Raw genomic sequence first — 19,329 nt, 5'->3', positions numbered from 1 at the left:
CTCAAGACCTGGCTCTTCAACTGATCTCCTAGGACACACCCTTCAGCACCTTGAGACCCTTTGGGTGAGTAGTACACTTTAAAATATCTGATTGATTGATTAACTGCAGGGTCTTCTCTTCTTGCATTGGAAAAAGTTTATCAAGCTCAAATTTCTTGGATAATTATTGTAGGAGTGTAATCGTTGTTGCCAAGGCACAGTATTAATACACCCTTCCACAGATGCTTGCAGTTCTTTAGTTTGTGGGCCTTGGAGGCATCTCTTATCATGACGCCTTGGAAAAACACTATGCTTGCTGCCGATAATGTAGATATAGGAAAAATTGTGTGTGTTCTGAGATCCCACCAGTTTCCATAGAACACTGAAAAGTGGTAGGAAACATGTTGGAGTGTGTTAGTAGGTCCGCACTCTAAATGGGACTTTGTCACTTTTTGGATGAAAACGATGAATTTACACTTTTTCACTTAGTGGATTAAAAAAAGTTTTAGTGCCATGTGGGCATGGCAATAAAGTGTATCCAAGTTCAGAGGGACAAGGGCCGCCATGGTTTGGCTAAGTATTGGTCACGCAAAATTTCTTTGAATAGGTATCTGTCAGAACTATGGCAAGGGTCAGGCAGTCCAGAGCAGTCGAATAGCTGCTCAGGTACCAGATTCCAGCCTCCTCCTGTTACCATCTGGAAGTGGCTGAATTCTACCAATAATCTTTTAAGTTTTGGGAAGGAGTAAAGTTTGGTCTTCTTAGAGGCAGAGACTGTGCCAATAATGAGACAGCAGTCTTATAGCAATATCCTCGTGGATGTGTATTGACCAAGAGGGGCTAACCATGTAGCATGTATCTTCACTGGTAGTCTATTATGGAAAAAGGTTGCAAGTTCACATTTCCTGTATGGTTTAGAGTCTAGTAAACTTGTGCTCATTACTTGGTGGAAGCATGAAGCAAAAAAGATTTGTATGACCCAATCTTGGTTAAGTTTGTCACATTCCTTAGGGGATAGTTGTGTCTCTGAAATACATTTCTACTCTTTTTGGATGCAGGACAGTTTGAGACTTTTCCAATGGATATAATTTGTCATGCCATTGATGTTCAACAGCCAAATAGATTGAATGAGGTCTATGTCAGTGTGGCTATGGAAAAAGGTGAGGATGAGGTTGTGGGAACATTGGAGGGAGAAGTACCAGGCATTGTATTGAGAAATGAATGAACTGGTGTGAAAATACAAGTGAGACAGTATCCAGTATTCATTAGAAGACTTTATGTTATTAGGTTATCTCTATCAACTCTATCAAGTGTCTTAGCGGGCCCCTGAGGCACAGTGTGTTGTGTAGGTACAAGAGTAAGTAAAATGACAGCTAATGAAGCTGTGGGCAATGAAGTTTATTTGTGACTGTATTTTGAGAGCAGATCTAAATTTATCTCTGCACTAAAATGAGGCATCAGCCTAGTCACAGTTTCTACCCAGGGGTCTGAATTTCTTACTTGATGTAGCAAGGGTATGCCTTAGTGGGAAAGTGTATCCAGGGGAAGAGGCAACAAGATCTCTGCTGGAGTGTTTAGTGTAGGCACAGTCTCCTCCATGGGGACTTAGTCTAGGGTATCAAGAAAGATCTCCAGTTCTTGAGGGTCTGAGAATTCTCTTGGTTTTCTGTCTATAATCACTCGCATCAAGGCAAAGCCCAGTAGGCCAAATCTTAGGTCTTGATGTTTTAGTCATGGTCTTAGAAAGGAATTTTCTTCGAACAATGCTGGTCTCAGAAGAAAAATCTGATGTCAGGGTGACTGTATGGCACTCTTATGTGAATATTCTGTGATGTTTGACCGTCTGAATGATTAGCCTGACCTGTTGGTGTTGGAGACACCAGAATATATTAGGTCTGGGTGCGTAGTTCTTGATGTTGTAGGCTACTTGCAGACCGCTGTCCTGTGAAATTCCAACAGGGGATTGAATTAAAGATTGGGGAGATAGGGGAGAAAGGTGGATAAGAAGCCTAGCATATCATTCTTTTCCTCTGTTTCTGGCACTTCGTATATCCGCATATTGTTGGATCTGCTCCTTGCTTCCAGCTCACTGACCCCAGTTGGGAGTGTTCACCACTCTAGAAATAAGGGCTTCCAGGCATCACTCAGAGCGATCTAGCTTTGTCTAAAGATTGTCTTTTTCATTTTGAGGGATTTAGGCTCTTTGGCCATGTCTGTGGAGGACTGTTCCACAACACTGACTGAGAATTTTATCTCCAAAAGTAATTTCATGATAGTATCCAGAATAACAGATGACATGGTGGTGTTGTCTTTTTTTTTAACTGAGAGTTTCTGGATAGACGTTAGACAATAGTTGCCTGGATGCTTCAGTACCTGGCATTGAGACATGTAGGCTGCCATTTGAAAATGATAAGCGTTTGGCCCAAGGATCTAATTGCATTTTTTCCATATATTATTGCCCAGTACTTAGGTTTATTGGTGCAGCAGTTTGAATGGAGTGTTTTGTGCCTGTCTTTGTTGTTATGGGGAAGATTAAGCTATTTTCTATGGGTGGTGCAAACTTACTGCTGTATGTTCCTCACAGAAGTGGGAATGGTCCGCATTATCGGTATGTCAGATCGAAGCAGTTTCAGTGTAGGCCGAAATGGAGGTCAGTTGTTCCTCCATCCCCCCTTCTTGGCCCTCAGGGCCATTCATGAATTGTACATTATCTTAGCATTGTTTTTGGAATTTTGATAATAAAGACAGAGGTGACATTTAGTGACAACTGGGGGCACGTTGAGGCAGGCTGCCCTTAACACAAATATCTAGGAGTAAAATCAGGCCACTTACCTATCATTTTAGTACCACCAGTATCTCGTGATGCAGCAAATTCCATGGGTCTGGAATCTGGGATGCCACAGAGGAATATGCAGCAGCAGCTTCATGTCGAGTGGCCTTAGGATTCGCCAAGCCCACAACTGGAGTTGGTTGGTGAGTTGTAGGCGCTGTTACTAATGGTGCCTCTGCAGATTCACAGTCTGGTTGTCCATCTTCATGAGCAAAGGGTGAGCCATTGTCCAATGTGGACAAAGACCATTGAACCCTTTTACCTTTAAAATATAGTGCTCGTTGCACAGAGCCATCAAATGAGCGGCCAATATAATTCCGATTAGTAGATAGCACTGAGCAAAACTCTTAGACAACATGTAAAACTTACAAAGATGAGAATGTAGGCTTGGCACCATCGGCACAGCTACTAGGGGTGGCTGATAATGACTCAAAGAGATGGCTCACGATGAGAGACTTGGTAATGCCAAACCAAAATCTAAGGTTCAGCAGGTGACACTAAAGCATACTATTAAAGACCTGATAGTGCAGTATAACCAGGATCCCGTTCTAGTATGAGACATCAGCTAGAGTCTGCTAAATTTGCTTTAAACCTTCTTCACAGACAAAGCAGTGAGGATATTAATTAAACCAAGGCAGATACCTTAGAAATACAGAGATAAGAGAAGTAGATTATTGACAGCACAATTGCCCCAGAGAGCGTGGCACATTTCTGTCGCTGCTCGCTCACCCAGCCCCATGATATGGCTGATATACATCTTCATCCTACTATAAACCACTTCACAGCTCAGAATGCTCTCATACTTCACAATTGTAAGAGAAATTCATATGTTCACTGTGGCTTCCCACTTTGTCTCTTGACAGTAGAGCTTTACTTGAAGGTGAGATCATTAAGGAGGAAATTGTGGAAGCCTTATCTGGCATCCCTACTTACAAATCACAAGGCGAAGATAGATGTGCAAGCGAATTGTAGAAAACCATTAACTGTAAATGCCTGTGTTAACCACAGTTTTGAAGGCACTGGAGGACACAGCTCCCCCACAGCTCTATCTACAATAGAACATCTATTTCTCTCAAACCTAAAAGGGTAAAGACTCAATTGACTGCTGTATTTATCATATCGCTAATTAATGTTGCCATCAACATTTTGGCCAGGGTTTTGGTTACTAGATTTTGGAAGGTCATACTGTCCTTTGTGCATTTCTCACAAGTGGGATTTGTACCAGGCTTGTCTAGAAAGCCCTATGAACTTTGACATACCTATTATGGTTGACAAGAAAGAACTCAGTGGAAGCTCTGACTCTCTTTTTGGATGCTAATAAGATTTTCAGTTTGTTGGAGTGAGGATAACAGTTTCAGACCCAGGAGAGTTAAGTTTGGAAGCAACTTTATTATCATGGTTTGGATGTATCATTGTTCATCTACCAAAGGTATTTGCATTGGTTTTCTATTCAGGCCAATAAAGCTCGAACAATGTACACATCAGGGGTGCCCATTATCACCCTTGTTGTTTTACCTTTCTCCTCACTCTAGCAACTTTAAGAGTTGCGATTCATCAGTCAGGCAGAATACATGGCATTGCAGCAACATAAAGTTAGGTCAAAGTGGTCCTATGTGCAGACTTTATCCTGCTCAACTTAGTCAGCCCTGAAGCATCAATATCCACTTAAATATCTTTCTCTGGCTTTTTAAAAAACAGAATTAAATGAGGGAAGTGTGAAGCACTGCCCCGTCACATGAATCCACCAAAGCCAGACTTGTCAACTATGTTATGCAATGAACACATAAACCTTTGCATATACAGGGGACTAGAGAAAAAATGATAGAAGACCATTTGCCCCTTAATAGTGAAGATTGTTGTTAACATAGGGTAACATAGTCCCACCTAAACATCTCCAAGTGAGGCATAATACAAACAGTAACATTACTGTACACCGAGTTATTATACATATTTGGGATCTTACCAATACCGATACTCAAATTATGGCTTGCCCAAATTGATTCAGACTAAATCTCCAGAAACAATGGGCAGACACAATGGGGGTGATTCTAATCCTGGCGGGCGGCAGAGGCCGCCCGCCAGAATTCCGCCCCCATAATACCGCTCCGCGGTCAGAAGACCGCGGAGGGTATTATGAGTTTTTCCCTGGGCTGGCGGGCGGTCTTTTTTCCCACGAGGATGCCGGCTCGTAATCGAGCCGGCGGAGTGGGAAGGTGCGACGGGTGCAGTAGCACCCGTCGCGTATTTCAGTGTCTGCAAGGCAGACACTGAAATACCTTGCGGGGCCCTCTTACGGGGGCCCCTGCCGGGGCCCCGCGACCCCCCCTACCGCCATCCTGTTCATGGCGGCTTTCACGCCATGAACAGGATGGCGGTAGGGGGGGTCAGAATCCCCCATGGCGGCGCAGCAAGCTGCGCCGCCATGGGGGATTCTGAGGGCAGCGGTAAACCGGCGGGAGACCGCCGGTTTACCCTTTCTGACCGCGGCCAAAGCGCCGCGGTCAGAATGCCCTGCGGGGCACCGCCGGCCTGTCGGCGGTGCTCCCGCCGACCCTCGCCCCGGCGGTCAAAGACCGCCGGGGTTAGAATCAGGGCCAATGTCTGGATGCATCTAACTTCCCATACAACATCCTGCCATTTAGCCTACCACTTATCAGAGTTATTGTGATTTCTACTGCTGTGTTGATGGATCTTGAGTGAGTAGCCCACTGTGAGAATATTATAAATAAATTTAAGGACCAGCTAGATATCCTTGAATGCATTTAGAGTGCCTCTCCTAAAGATTTACATGATAGTAGACATTGAGGACTTACCTGTATTATGGCTTTGAGAACACTCACTTTGACTTTGAGTTTGGCCTGAATCTTGTACATTTAGACCACCATACTCCTGTACATGCAGTCATCCTATGGACACAGACATAGTTACCAAGAATGACTATAAACAGATGTGGTAGCTTTGGCCTACTTTGAGCACTGCTATTTAGCCTTAAAAGTGCAAATTGGCATTTTTAATTGCATACGCATGCTTAATGGATCAGAGACTGGTGACCTGCTATTTGAAAATGCTTGGTCTTTTCCCAAGTTAACGAAATACAGCACTCGGACAGTGCAGGTCTCATAGTTACTTTATTTTTGGCTTTTCTGCTTGTGTCTGCTGGAGCTACTGCTACATAACTCAAAGTGGCACTATCATTGCAGAGAATAGTGTAGATATAATCAGAACATTAGGCAATGGCTCCCTCAATCCCTTTAGCTGTTCAGTGTACACTACAATTGACCCAGGGGCAGATTTATGGAAAGTGGTGTTGCACTGAGTGCAGTGCCACTTTCCCTGCGCTCCTTGGACCCCCCTACCACCACCATGTGTGCGCCGTATTTAAAATATGGCACACCATGGCACAGGGGAGGGGGCAATAGCATCATTTTTCTTGACACTATTGATGTACTCTGCAGGAGTAGCTCCAAAATATTGGTGATACTCCTGCAGAGTTCATAGGGCCCCATTCTAAAGAATGGAAGCCCCCTTTTAATGCCTTGCTCTTGGGCAGGCGTTAAAAGTGCCATAAAAAATGGTGCCATTTTCCGGCTCTCCTAACGGGGAACGCCCCCTTTTCATACATTATGCCTGGTGCAGGCATAATGTAGCGCAAAGGGTTACAGAGTGGCTCAACGCATGCATTGCGCCACCCTGTTAATAAGGTGCAGGGATTTCAGCCTCGTTGGGCTACACTAATGTCAAAAACAATTACATTAATGTGGCGCAAGGTGGCACTGGGGCATTATAAATATGCCCCCCAGTGTTTATAGGTTAAAGAGATACACTTTAAAGGACTTATCAGGCTCTACCAACAGACAAGTGAAATTTCCATGACAAGATTTCTTTATTCCTTCATTACCACATGGACCCTTCTTGGTGCAAGCATCCTCTTAGCAGTGTAGAGATAGCTGGTAATGTTTATATTGTTGATAGATATAAATGAGAAGTGTAGGAAATCAATAATATCAGATCTTTCTGATTATAACAAATGACAACCATTGATCAATTATGTTGAGCCTACTAAACATTAGTCTTTGTTAATGACCTTAAAAATAAGGAATGGTGTAAATGATGACACTGTGTTTAATTTTTTGAAAATTAATTCAAAAATGTTCATGACCAAATCTACTCTCTCCCTCATCCTCAATCCTGAGAAAGAGCCCCAGGGCTATGGCATATACCTGCCAATCTCGTTCCTCAATATAGACAGAAACATTTTCACTGAAGTAGTAGTCTTACATTTATAGACATTGATGAAACATTTGGTGCACTTTGACCTTTCAAGCAATTTTCAAGAATGCCAGATGGGAAATAACACCAATAAAAGCTCTTCACCTGGTAGGCATACGTACCAGTATTGGCTATTTGGCTCTCACCCTTAGATATTAAAACTAACAAAATAAACCACCAGAAACAGAAGAAGAGGGTTGAAGGCCAAACTCAACAGTTGGAAACATCACACTCTACTAGTCGTAGGCAGAGTGGTGGCATTTAAGATAACAATTTTACCAGAATTCTCTACTTTACATACATCTGTCCCAGTAAATCTGTCCATGAACTCCAACCTGTCTCTCACTCCTATATCTGGCAGGGTAAAGCAGAAGATATTGCTAGACAGCAGTGTTCATTGCAACCATGACAGGAAGAGTTGGAAATCCCTGGTCTCTCTCACTCTACTATGCCTCCACTCACCTGAAATTCTTGATTAATTAGATGAGGAGGAAGATGGACAGGATGGTGCATGATTGATCACATGATGGCAGCTGGGACAGTGTCAGAAATCTCTTGGTAGACTGAAATACAACACACTAAGACCCTCTACAAACCCGCAACCACAAGGGCAACTTTGGAGGTCTGGGATCGGGAGGCTGTTAAACAAGGATTTACAACTTTTTCATCACCTTTTAACCCTCTCTAGGGTAACACAGATTTTATGCCTGGTTTTCATTGAACCTTATACCATCATTGGTTGGAGGGTAGGTGCAAGGTGCAAGCCATTTAGAGATAGGTTTGATCAGGATATAGTTAAAACATTTGAGCTGCTCAGGGCAGATTATGCCCTCCCAGAATCATAGCACTTTCTATGTTAGCCTTTAAACCATTGGCTGTTCAACCTAGGAATCAAGCAGGGGGCCAGCAGGAACCTGACCTCTTTTGAAAAATACCTTCTGACTTGCAGTGGTGATACCCACGTTACCTACAAGACATACAGCATGCTCACTTTTAGACACTAGGGCCAGAAATTCAAACATTACACCACAAGCAATGGGAGAAGATAGTAACTCGGACAAACAACTTTACCGTCCATGCAGGAGAGGTGAAAACGCTGCTGAAAATCCTTTATCATTGGCACTATACACTGATACGACTAATGTCAATGAGGAGAGAAGCAGTCCTAATTTACATGGTAATCAGGATCAACTTATTTCTTACCGTTATTGGCTGCCAAACAAACAATCCTTTTCCTCTGGGGACAACAGGTAGCCCCATTGAGCATTAAAGGATTGAGAGACTTTGGTGGCTGTTAAGCTTACAACAGCTTTCTAAAGCGGCAAAAGGCAAGGAGAAACTATTTGCAAAACAATGGAGCCCATTTCTCTCCTTCTTTAGCTGGGGCTATAAAGAACTCTCATGACCCAAGAAAGCCAGAATTTTAAGGATTCTAAAGAATCCCCATTTTTATGACTACTATTCAACAGTTCTGCATGTTCCTCCTGTGCAGCCACCAGCACCACTGTTTCAATAACATTCAACCATATTTTTGCGGGATACCGAGTGCGGTGGCAGGAGTTTGTGAGGGGGTGGCATGGAGAAGGTAAGTGAGAACTAGGGGAAGAGGGGATACATGAACTGGGGGAAGAGGGGATTCATTTAGGAGAAATTGTTCTTTTTTTTTCTTTTGTAGCTCCATTGTCAGTGTTGTATTGCTACATTCAAATGCGAATAACATTATTATAAGGAAAGACAAATGTAAGTTGGTTCACTTTTAAGAAATGTGGAAGACAATTGGATTTGATCTTTAGGATTTTTTTGCTCTGCTGTAATTTCTTGTTGTGACCATGGGCCACATGTACGAAGATCAGGTTTTGCGACTCGCAAATTGCGAGACTTAGCAACTCGCAATTTGAGAGTTGCAAAACGTCATGTACAACAGTGTCAATGACACTGTTTGCGATTTGCAATGGGGTCACAAATGACCTACCTCATGAATACTCATGAGGTAGGTCACAATTTGCGAACCCATTGGGAATGGTGACACTCACAGGGATGGTGGCCTGCTGGGGTCAGCAGACCACCATGTCTGTGAGTGCTTTTAAATAAAGAAGTATTTCCTTTTTTAATGCAGCCCGTTTTCCTTAAAGGAAAACTGCCTCCTCTGAAGGAATAAGTTAGCACCAATTTGAGACTGGTGCTAACTGCGATTGTTTTGTCACTGCATCCACTGTCACAAAAAAATCATACATCGGACTGCAACTCGCAATTAGGAAGGGAACGTCCCTTCCTAATTGCGATTCTCAAACCCTTTTTGTGATTCGGTGAATAGATTACCGAATCGCAAAAATGGGTCTGTACATACCAAAATGCTTTTTTCTCATCGCAAACGGCCCCATTCTGCAAATCGGGCCATTTGCAACGAAAAAAAAGGTACATGTGGCCCCATATGGGTTGTGTTTTGGCAATATTATTGAATGCTGATTATGTTTGGATTTATGAAAGGCTAATAACAGATCATCCACTGGATCAACACCTAAAAGTGGTGTTTAAGACTAGACTATGGTACTTCAGTTTGAACTGCTATATGTACCTTCCACTTGGTTGGCCATAAATTACATTGTGCTATTATGAATAAGCAGAATTATCAACGAGGAGCCCAATGATGTTGATGTTTGGCAATAAGAATCTGTTTGAGGCCTGGGGAACTCCATGTTTGTTTCAGCCACCCCACATAAGAAAGATAAACGAGGCAAGGTTCTCCTGCATGACCTCTTTTTTTTAGGTTGTGACATCTCAATTGTCCACACTGAAGACTTCGTCCTTGCTTGTCCTTCAACAAAAGGTGGTTCTGGGTTCACTCTAACTGAATACACAATGGCCATGGCGCCCGCAAATGCGGCCTCACCCCGCGGTGCCCATTATGACATCCCCGCGGGCCGGCGGGCAGAAACAGAGTTTCCGACTGCCGGGCAGGTGGGAATGTGGGCCGCAACATGGGAGCCGGCTCCAAATGGAGCCGGCGGTGTTGTGGCCGTGCGACGGGTGCAATTGTACCCGTTGCTGTGTGGGGCTGTGCCAGGGGGCCCCTGCACTGCCGAGGGGCCCGCAACTCCCCTTTCCGCCAGCCTTTCCATGGCAGTTCCTACCGCCATGGAAAGGCTGGCGGGCAGGGGACTCGTAATCCCCTGGGTAGTGCTGCAAGCAGTGCTGCCCTGGCAGAGTACAACCGCCGGGACCACTGTGACAGAAAACCGCTGGTCCCGGTGGTGCGACCACAGCGCTTCCGCCACGGTCATAATCCCTGAGTTTGTACCTCCAGCCTGTTGGCGGTACAACCTCCAAAACAGCCTTGGCGGTCTTTGACCGCCAGGGTTGTAATGAGGCCCAATATGTTTTCTATTTGAAGATTGTAGTCTTATGTGTTATCGATATTTCTCTCAGTGACTATTGTTTATTGGAGAGTTTACTAGCCCTCTCGGGTAGACAGAGGAGGAAGAATGGAATATTACCTGAGGAGAACTAGTTGATCAATGTGGTATTCATCATAGTACACAAAATGTTGCTTTTAACTTCGACATCTAAGAATAACCATTAAATGGCGATGGATATTATGAGCCACCTAGAGATGTTGTGGCACTATACAAGTACCAAGTTGTTAGATATGAATATATGAATGTAGCTTCACTTTGTTGGGGTAGAAGCGCAACCAGTCTGGTGTATAGTCATGATTTTCTTCCCTTTGTACATGACAACAGACATCTGGTATGCTTTTTTTTAATTTTTGTTTTGGTGTCACACTAATTTAGTGGATGGGCAGAGGCCTAGGCCTATAACTTAACATAAATGAGATTCTGGATCTGTCCTGTGATTCGGGGGGACAAACCAAGCACACCCTTGTTGACAGACAATAGCTTGGTGTACCTGCCATGGGTTTAGTACGTAGGTCTATGGTGGTATGATGCAGTGTTTTGTGAATCCATGGTTGCAACCAGATATTTTTATCCTTTGCAGTTGGAGTGGAGGCCTACTGTTTCATTTGTGTAAAGTATTCCAACTCCACGCTTACAAGACTCCTAACATCCCAAGAGTATGTTGTGCATGTTCATGTGTGTGTGTGTGTGTGTGAGTGAGCAAGCATAAAGGAATACTTTCGGATTCAGCACAATGGAAGCCTTTAGGATCCATTTAGTTATTCCTGCCTGTTATACTTAGCATTATTGGCATGGTCTCGCATAACATTTTGCCTCTACTTCCCAGGTTGTTTCTGTATGCTGGATTCTGTTTTTTATGTTTTTGTTTGCTCTGGACACTTTACCACTGCTGACCAGTGCTAAAGTGTAAGTGTTCCTTGTATAAATTATATGTGCACATTGGCTTATCCATAATTAGCATATTTGATTTATTAGTAAGTCCCTTGTAAAGTGCACTAGAGGTGCCCAGGGCCTGTGAATCAAATGCTACTAGTGGGCCTGCAGCAGTGGTTGTGCCATCCACATTAGTAGCCCTGTAAACATGACTCAGATCTGCCACTGCAGTGTCTGTGTGTGTAATTTTAAACTACCAATTTGACTTGGCAAGTGTACCCACTTGCCAGGCCGAGACCTTCCCTTTTTATACATGTAAGGCACCCATAAGGTAGGTCCTAGGTAGCCCTATGGGCAGGGTGCAGTGTATGTTAAAGGTGGGACATGTACTTATGTGTTTTACATGTCCTGACAGTGAAATACTGCCAAATTCGGTTTTCACTGTTGCTAAGCCTATCCCTCTCATAGGTTAACATGGAGGCTGCCTTTAAATATCCTTAAAGTGCAGATTGACATGGAATTTGGGGATCTCTGAATTCACAATTTAAAAATACATCTTTTAGTGAAGTTGTTTTTTAGGTTGTGTTTAAAAATTTCACTTTTAGAAAGTAGGCATTCTCTGTCTTAAACCATTCTGTGACTCTGCTTGTTTGTAGAATCTCTGTCTGGGTCAGTTTGACAGTTGGGCTGTTTGCATCTCTGCTCTAGACAGTGACACAAAGGGAGATGGGGTGTAGCCTACATATCCTGATGGGTCATCTGGGCTGAGGGGAGGGGAGGGAAGGGGAGGAGTGGTCACTTAGACCTGAAAGGGCTGTGCCTGCCCTCACACAATGCAGTCTCTAACCCCCTGGTATGTGTCTGAGGCCTGGCCTGGGAAAGGCAGGATCCTGAAAACAACATAGACTTCTCTATGACGTAGGCCTACTTCAAAGGCAGAAAGGGGTATGAGATTAGCACCCAAAACTCCTGAAAATCAGATTACTTCTGGAACCCATGAGAAACCTGTGCCAAGGAGAAGAGCTGGAAGCTAGAGGAGGAGTACTGCCCCTTTGCCTGTGACTGTGCTTTGCTGTGTAGGCCTGCAGTAGCTGCTTCTGCCTGAGAGAGGACAAAGATTGACGTTTGTGTGACCTCCCACTGGTGAAGAATCTCCAAGGGCTTGAACTGAGCTTGCCTCCTGTTGTTGAAGTCTCAGGGACATCAAAGACTTCTCTCTTCCAGCACCTAGACTTTCTGCTGAGAGTCCTACCTGCTCAGTGGTGCCCTAACCTATCTCTGCGCCTTGAAAAGGTGAAGCTGGTTGAAAAGGACAGAAATCCACGCGAAGACCACCATGGGGGAAACTTTCGACGCACTACCTGCCTCGCGGCTGATAAACGACGCACTGCCAGCCTCACGGCTAAAATTGATACTCCACCTGCATTGCAGCTGGGAGATCGACGCAACATGGCTGGAGAAACGACACGCAACACCTGCAGTGGATGCAATTAACCACACTAGTCCCCACGCAGCGCGGTTTCTAGCAACCTGATTTTAATGCAACATCGCTCGGCACGGAAAATCAACACAACGCCTGCCTGGACCCGAGGTGCCTGTCTGGATCAATGCATCGCTTTCTTGTGTGAGAGAAGAAATTACGCATGCTGACCCGACCAGAGGAGGAACGATGCATGTTCTTGCTCGTGGGTGAAAAATCAACGCATCACTGGCCTTTTCTAACGCATGCTCGCCCATGCTGCTTTCTTTTGACGCTACTCAGGTATTTTGTGCAATAACAGCATTTTCACTGTTTTCTAAGGATTGAGACTCTTATTCATTTTAAAATTCATAACTTGACTTTGTTTGTCAGATTTTTATTGTTTTGGTCTTTTTTTGTTTAGATAAATATTTCCCATTTTTTAAACCTGTGTTGTGTCATTTTGTAGTGGGTTCACTGGGTTATTGTGTGTGTTGGTACAAATACTTTACACCTTGCTTCTGAAGTTAAGCCTACCTGCTCGTGCCAAGCTACCAAGTGGGTGAGGACTTAATGGGACAAGCCAGGTATTCTGTGATAACATGAATCTTCCTATAGAGATGCAAACAAAACTACAAAGGGGTAAATATCAACCAAACCAGGGTCCTTCCTTTTATCTAGATGAAGTAAGAGCTTCTTTGGTTTGTGAGATGTCCTCATATTCCTTGGCATCAGGAATGTGCCACCAAAAAGGCAAATGCATTGGAAGGCCATTTGGTAAGCTGCCCATCATCATGTCAAAATACAGGAAGACCTTTGGATACAACTAAGGTGGACAGTGCTGGGCCAAGGGGGTGCAGCTTTCAGGTAATTTGCACATTTGCATCCTCGTAGCAATTGTAAGGGAGAACCATGGACTCTGCTCTCACCAGGAGACGACAAGAAGAACCTACATGTCACAGTCATACAGACTGTGCTGCAGTAGATGAAAGAGACATTCACCTCTAGGAAGGATTTCAGATTGTTTCTTAATATGGAATTGCTGAGTAAACACACTTGATTTGCCTTTGCCAAGCCCAGGAGTTACGATCATTTGTCCTCTCCAGAAGTGGAGCTCCAACTGGGACATCTGCTACCATTATATTTGTATTTGCTTCCTTCTGAGATTTAATTTCTGTGAAATGAGTGTGATGGCCAGAACGGAAGCTCACCTGCCCATTTATCCAACAACAGTCAACAGTTTTGCAAAAAATGTCTAACTTTCTACTAGTTAGTTAGTAAGTGATACCTCGCTGTGGGTCTGACCAGTGTCCAGGAAGAGTACTGTGTGGCCCCTCACCCTGGCCTGACTTTGGCCCCAGGGACCCCATCCCCCAGGGCCTACCCTTAAAATATATATATTTTTTTGGGGGTGGGAGCAGTGCACCCCACCTCACTGGGCCGATCTTGGATATGGGGGCCCCATCCATCGGAGCCCAGCCATGTCACCTGGGTGCCCCCCACAGCACCCAGACACCACTGCTAGGGACCTTGGGGGGAACCTCAAGGCCCCTGCAGTCCCAGGCAGCAATGCTGTCGCAAACAGGGAGCTGCTAAACATGCAGCTCCCTGTCTGTGAGAGCAATCATTTCCTCTTTTTCCCTACACGTATGTCTGCGAGCAGGGAAAGAGAGGAGACCACCACTCCCAGCAAGCGAGAGCTGTTTGACACCTAGCTCTCACTTGCTGGGAGAGGAGGTGTGTTTGCTCTGACTTGACAGGAGCTGACAAAGCTCCTGCCAAGTCAGGGAAAACAGCTATGCCCGGGGTGGGCAGCCCAAAACATAGCAAGAGGCAGCCCTGGTGGGTGGCCATTACTGGCTCCACATGGGGGGCTACACTGCTCCTTTCCAACATTTCATTTGCCTCCCCCACATTCACTGATTGCTATATATATATATATATATATATATATATATATATATATATATATATATAAAATACATTTCAATTGTATTTAAATATGACACAATTGAAAGAGGGTGGGATTGTGTAAGAACAAGAATGGCCTGTTTCTCAACTTAGGTAATGGCTGGTGTTCACAGGTTATCAGCTCTTGTCTTCAAGCCCATTACTAGTAACATAATTGTTCATTTGAATGTCTTTCCTTGTTATGCTCCCCTTCTTTAGGTGTGTCGATGGTAGAACAAAAAACAATTGTGCTGTGGAAAACCTGTGGTGGTAATTCCACAGTAATAAGAAATTCATATCAGCATACATGTAAAGGTATAACACAAATATGGAACCCCCAGCAGTCTGTGAATCTTGTATATTTCATAAGCATTTGACTCACTGAGATCTCTGAAGTGCACCCTTGACCCCTTACAGCAGAGGCTGCCCCCGTGTGGCACAGAATGCTGGAGCACCTGTGTTCCACCTCTACTTATATGGAAGGTTCCCTGTTTAATTATATTTGTATACTTTTTGGTCCTATCACTGCATGGTACTATTGGGTAAAAGGCTAATAGCTTCAGCTCTCTGAAAAATTAGCTCAGGGTGCTGATATGAGGGCTCACAAAAATGTGGAGTTATTTATTTATGGAACTGTCAAAAAATGCATTACTTGTATCTTCTTTCACTACTGGGGATTATTTCAGAAACATCAGATTAATAATAGAAACTTTTCATTTTCATAACAATTGATACCGCAAATGACCACTATTTTATAGCACTGTTATATGAACATGTGATTTCAAGGTTACAAAACACAATCAGGGGGTGTAATTCAATCACTGTGCTAGCTGGTTGTTGCTAGAAATGAATGCTAACTACCTGTACCAAAGGGAATATGTGTGTCAAATCTTTTACTGATTATGCAAAAAACTAAAATCACCTCCAGAAACAAAAGGGATATATTATTAGTTTTTTAAATAATTCTTCCTTTGCTTCAGGTTATATATGTGACCAGAAATCCTAAAGATAGTTTGGCTTCGTACTTTCACTTTAACAATATGCTAAGAAAATTTAGTGAAAACCCTACTATAATGATGGAGGAACACTTTGATGACTATCTCAACGGAAAAGGTACTGTATTTATGTTGCATGCTGAATACATTTTTTTATTTTGACAATTGTTTTTATTTGCAGAAAGCAAGAAGAAAATGATTTAATTAACTTGTGCACAAGTAATTGATTCTGATTCCAACAAAAAAATCTGCCCTGCCTCTGCATGCGATGAGGTAATTAATGTCAATCCTCACACACAAGGAATTGAATAACAGAAAAACATATATTAATAAAACTAAATTGGAAAACAATGGTGAGTAATCATAAATGTCTTTAAAGAGTCAAAAGGCATTACTCAAAAAGAATGAAGGCACCTGCTAAAAATGAAAGTTGCAGCACTACAGCAATACAGAAAGTCACATTACATTCCTTAACAAAATCCAGGATATCTCTCCCGGTGCAACTGGTCTGTAAAATGTGCAACAGAGTTGTTTCACATCAAGGCTATGGTAAACTATGGGGGATGTTGAGGTCTATTTACAGACCATTTAAATTTGGAAACCTGGGGGCAAATTTATCATACTTTCACACAGTGCAGCACAGCATGCCTCCTTGGTATGTTGCACTGCACTGTGTGAAAAGGGAAGAATGCACATTTAACATCATATGACAAATGTATGTCCTTTCCCTGCACTGGTGCACTTTTGGCTTCTTACTGCCAGTGCAGGCACCCTTGCACCATTGGGCAACGGTATCCGTGTTGTAATCAGGATTGTTTTTGTGCAGGAAGAAATACCTTCCTCCACAAAACAGTCCTGAAAGGCATTTTCATCTATTGAATGCAGCACGCATGGAAAAAGAAAAAAACAAGGATGTATCATCTTTAGGCTTCCTGTGAGGAGGTGTAGCATTGAGATGCATTCCCAGGTATACCACTCATGGTAAATCTGCAAGTGTGCCATGTCCATGGGTGGATGCATGGATACACCCAAGCTCCACCCATGGAATGCCTCCCTAGGACAGAGTAATGCAAGGCAGCAATATGTTCTGCCTTACTCCACTCCAGATTTATAAAGCCATGCCTGGCCTCGCGAGGTAGCCTTGTTTGGCTTAATAAATCTGACTATAGTGTTGCATCGCACTTGCGCTGCATTGCATGAGCAGGGGTGATGCAACAGTATGATAAAAATGGGCCCTGATGTATGACTGAACCCCTATTTAAGGGCCACTGGGCAAGCAGGGGCTACTCGGCTAAACTGTCGTGGTTTAGGTCTTTCTTGCTAACCTAAGGCCTCACCTACTCTGTGTTCTGAGCAACTGGACCAAGTACTACTTCTTCAGCTCTTGATTCTCAGTGGTAGCACAAGTTTAGCAGTCCAAGGCTTCTCATGGAGGAGGTAGGTGCAGGGTGTACACGGGCACAAGTAACGCAAGGAAACAAATATCTTGTATTTATATACAAGCCCAAAGTAAAATACAGGACACACAAACAGTATACACAGTGTGTGTAAGGCCAGCTCTCCAGCATTGTTAGATTAAGCTCCTGAGTCTCACTTCCTTGTCTACTGGCAGTGGTTAATCCTCCTTTGAATGAAAGATTCTGATTAGGACCCACTACTGGGTATGTGTCTTAGAAGTTCCACCCTGTGGTGCTTATAAGTAAAAACAAGTTTCCCCAGGGCTCCCGGGCCGGACAATCAACCTACCAGCTCATGCTGGGGCTGCAATACAGAAGACCTTGGGAGTGACGGCAACATGTTAGGCTGGAATGAATGCCGGTAAAGAGCTGTAGTTGTGTCACTGCTGGCAAGGTTGCTGGGCATCTTCGATGGTCCTCTGGTGATGCTGAAAGTCCCTCTGATTCTGAAGATGGGGTTTGGACAGTTACTTCGTCTCTGATACTCAAGTAGATGATCTGGGTGCAAGGATCGGAATCTACTGCTCCTCACATTTCCACACTGCACATGGACAACATTCCTCATTCTTTGCAGCAGTGCACCAGGGAGACAACTTGAGTGACACACAAGCAAATGCCTGATCACTGCTACATTGCTTTAAATTCCCGGTGGCCCCTCTGGCATACAGGATTCCGTACTTAGGCAGTACATGGCTAAGCAGCCCAATCAGTGTGGCAAGACTGATCTTCACTACGGCACCCTCTGGTATACAGGGTTGCTAAATTGAACAGCACACAGGAAAATAGCCCGATCATTGCAGCAGCACTTCATGGTGGCACTCTCTGGCATATGAGTCGCCTAATTGGGTAACACATGGACTTGATCTGTGCAGCAGTCCCACTGGACTGTGAATCCCACACTCCGCTTTACTGGTCCATTCAACAGGATCCCTCACTAAACCTCCCACCTTCCAGGTAATCTCCTCCTCCTCACAATGTCCTCTGGTCTCCGCAGGCAGGATGATGCTGGCACTCCAGACTCCAGTGCAGATGTCTTTTTTTTTGCTAATACATTTTGTTGATTTTCACCTAGAAATCATCATACAGTTGTGAATACAGTACAATTGGTGTAGATATATAGCATCAGAATACATAGCAAACATAGCACAGTAAGGAAACAATTTAAGATATGACCATTTCGGCAAACATTAGATAGTGAACATAGTGAAATACACCAAACAATAACTGCTCTGTGTGGGGTGGGGGATGGAGAGTAGGAGATTTCAAAAGTGAGAGTGTAGGCAGTATTGTGTGAGAGTGCTAGTGTGTAGGCCAGTATTATGCTTTATGACTTGTTTGATGTTGTCCATGGAGGTGGGTGGTGGTGGTAGGAAAGGTGGTGAGGTGGTCCAAGGTATGTAGTTCAAGGGTGTTGGGTATCATTTCACATTTGTGCTTGTGAAGGTCATCACTACTGACCATCAGCTTATCTGCCTGTATTAGATGGTCCCAGAGATCAACTACAGGGATCTGCCGAGGACCACCCTGCTCCTCCCATCTTAACGCAGTGCATTCCACTGCAGCTCCATCCTGGAGGCCAGTGTGCCATGTCTCCAGTGAGGAAGGCACTGTGGATTTCCAGCAAAAGGTGATTGAATGAAGTACTAACAGCAGGGTGAGGTCCAAAAACCAGGTGGTGAATTTTGCCATTGCCGGTCTAGGATAACTCCACAGCAAGACCATCCAGGGTAGTGATCAAGAGGCCTGTCATTCAATCATGTAGATGTGGAGAGGACCTCAGTCCAGAAGGAATCCAACCATGTACATCTACAGAGTATGTGTGTCAGGTGTGCAGGCATCAGCTGGCAGGAGGGTAGTTCAGAGATAAAAAGGGGACCTTCAGACTCACTATTCAGTTCACTTACTGGACCTGTGGAAGGACTCTCAGAGGACTGCCTGCTGCCATGGCCTGCTGTGTTCCCCACAAGACTGCTCTGCTGCACCTGGAGGGGCTGCTTTCCTGCTTGGAGACTGCCTTGAACCCTCAGAGGCCTGCCCACTTTCACCGCCCAAACCCATGGCTACCAGAGTTACTTCAAGGGCTAGTTTGCTGGCCTTCGCT

At 44.1% G+C, this 19,329-nt stretch overlaps 1 protein-coding gene across 1 annotated transcript in view; it reads left to right on the top strand.

Moving 5' to 3' along the window:
• Nucleotides 1-19,329, top strand: part of LOC138296316 (amine sulfotransferase-like) — a 404,226-nt gene that overhangs the window by 50,391 nt on the left and 334,506 nt on the right. Inside the window, exon 3 of the mRNA XM_069235349.1 lies at nucleotides 15,757-15,889. Within this exon, the coding sequence (XP_069091450.1) occupies nucleotides 15,757-15,889 (133 nt within the window). The remainder of the gene's footprint in view (nucleotides 1-15,756; nucleotides 15,890-19,329) is intronic.

This window comes from Pleurodeles waltl, chromosome 5 (assembly GCF_031143425.1).
Source record: "Pleurodeles waltl isolate 20211129_DDA chromosome 5, aPleWal1.hap1.20221129, whole genome shotgun sequence".
Taxonomy (NCBI): Eukaryota; Metazoa; Chordata; class Amphibia; order Caudata; family Salamandridae; genus Pleurodeles; species Pleurodeles waltl.
The sequence above is the reverse complement of the archived record's forward strand: the minus strand, read 5'-3'. Positions and strand labels throughout refer to the sequence as shown.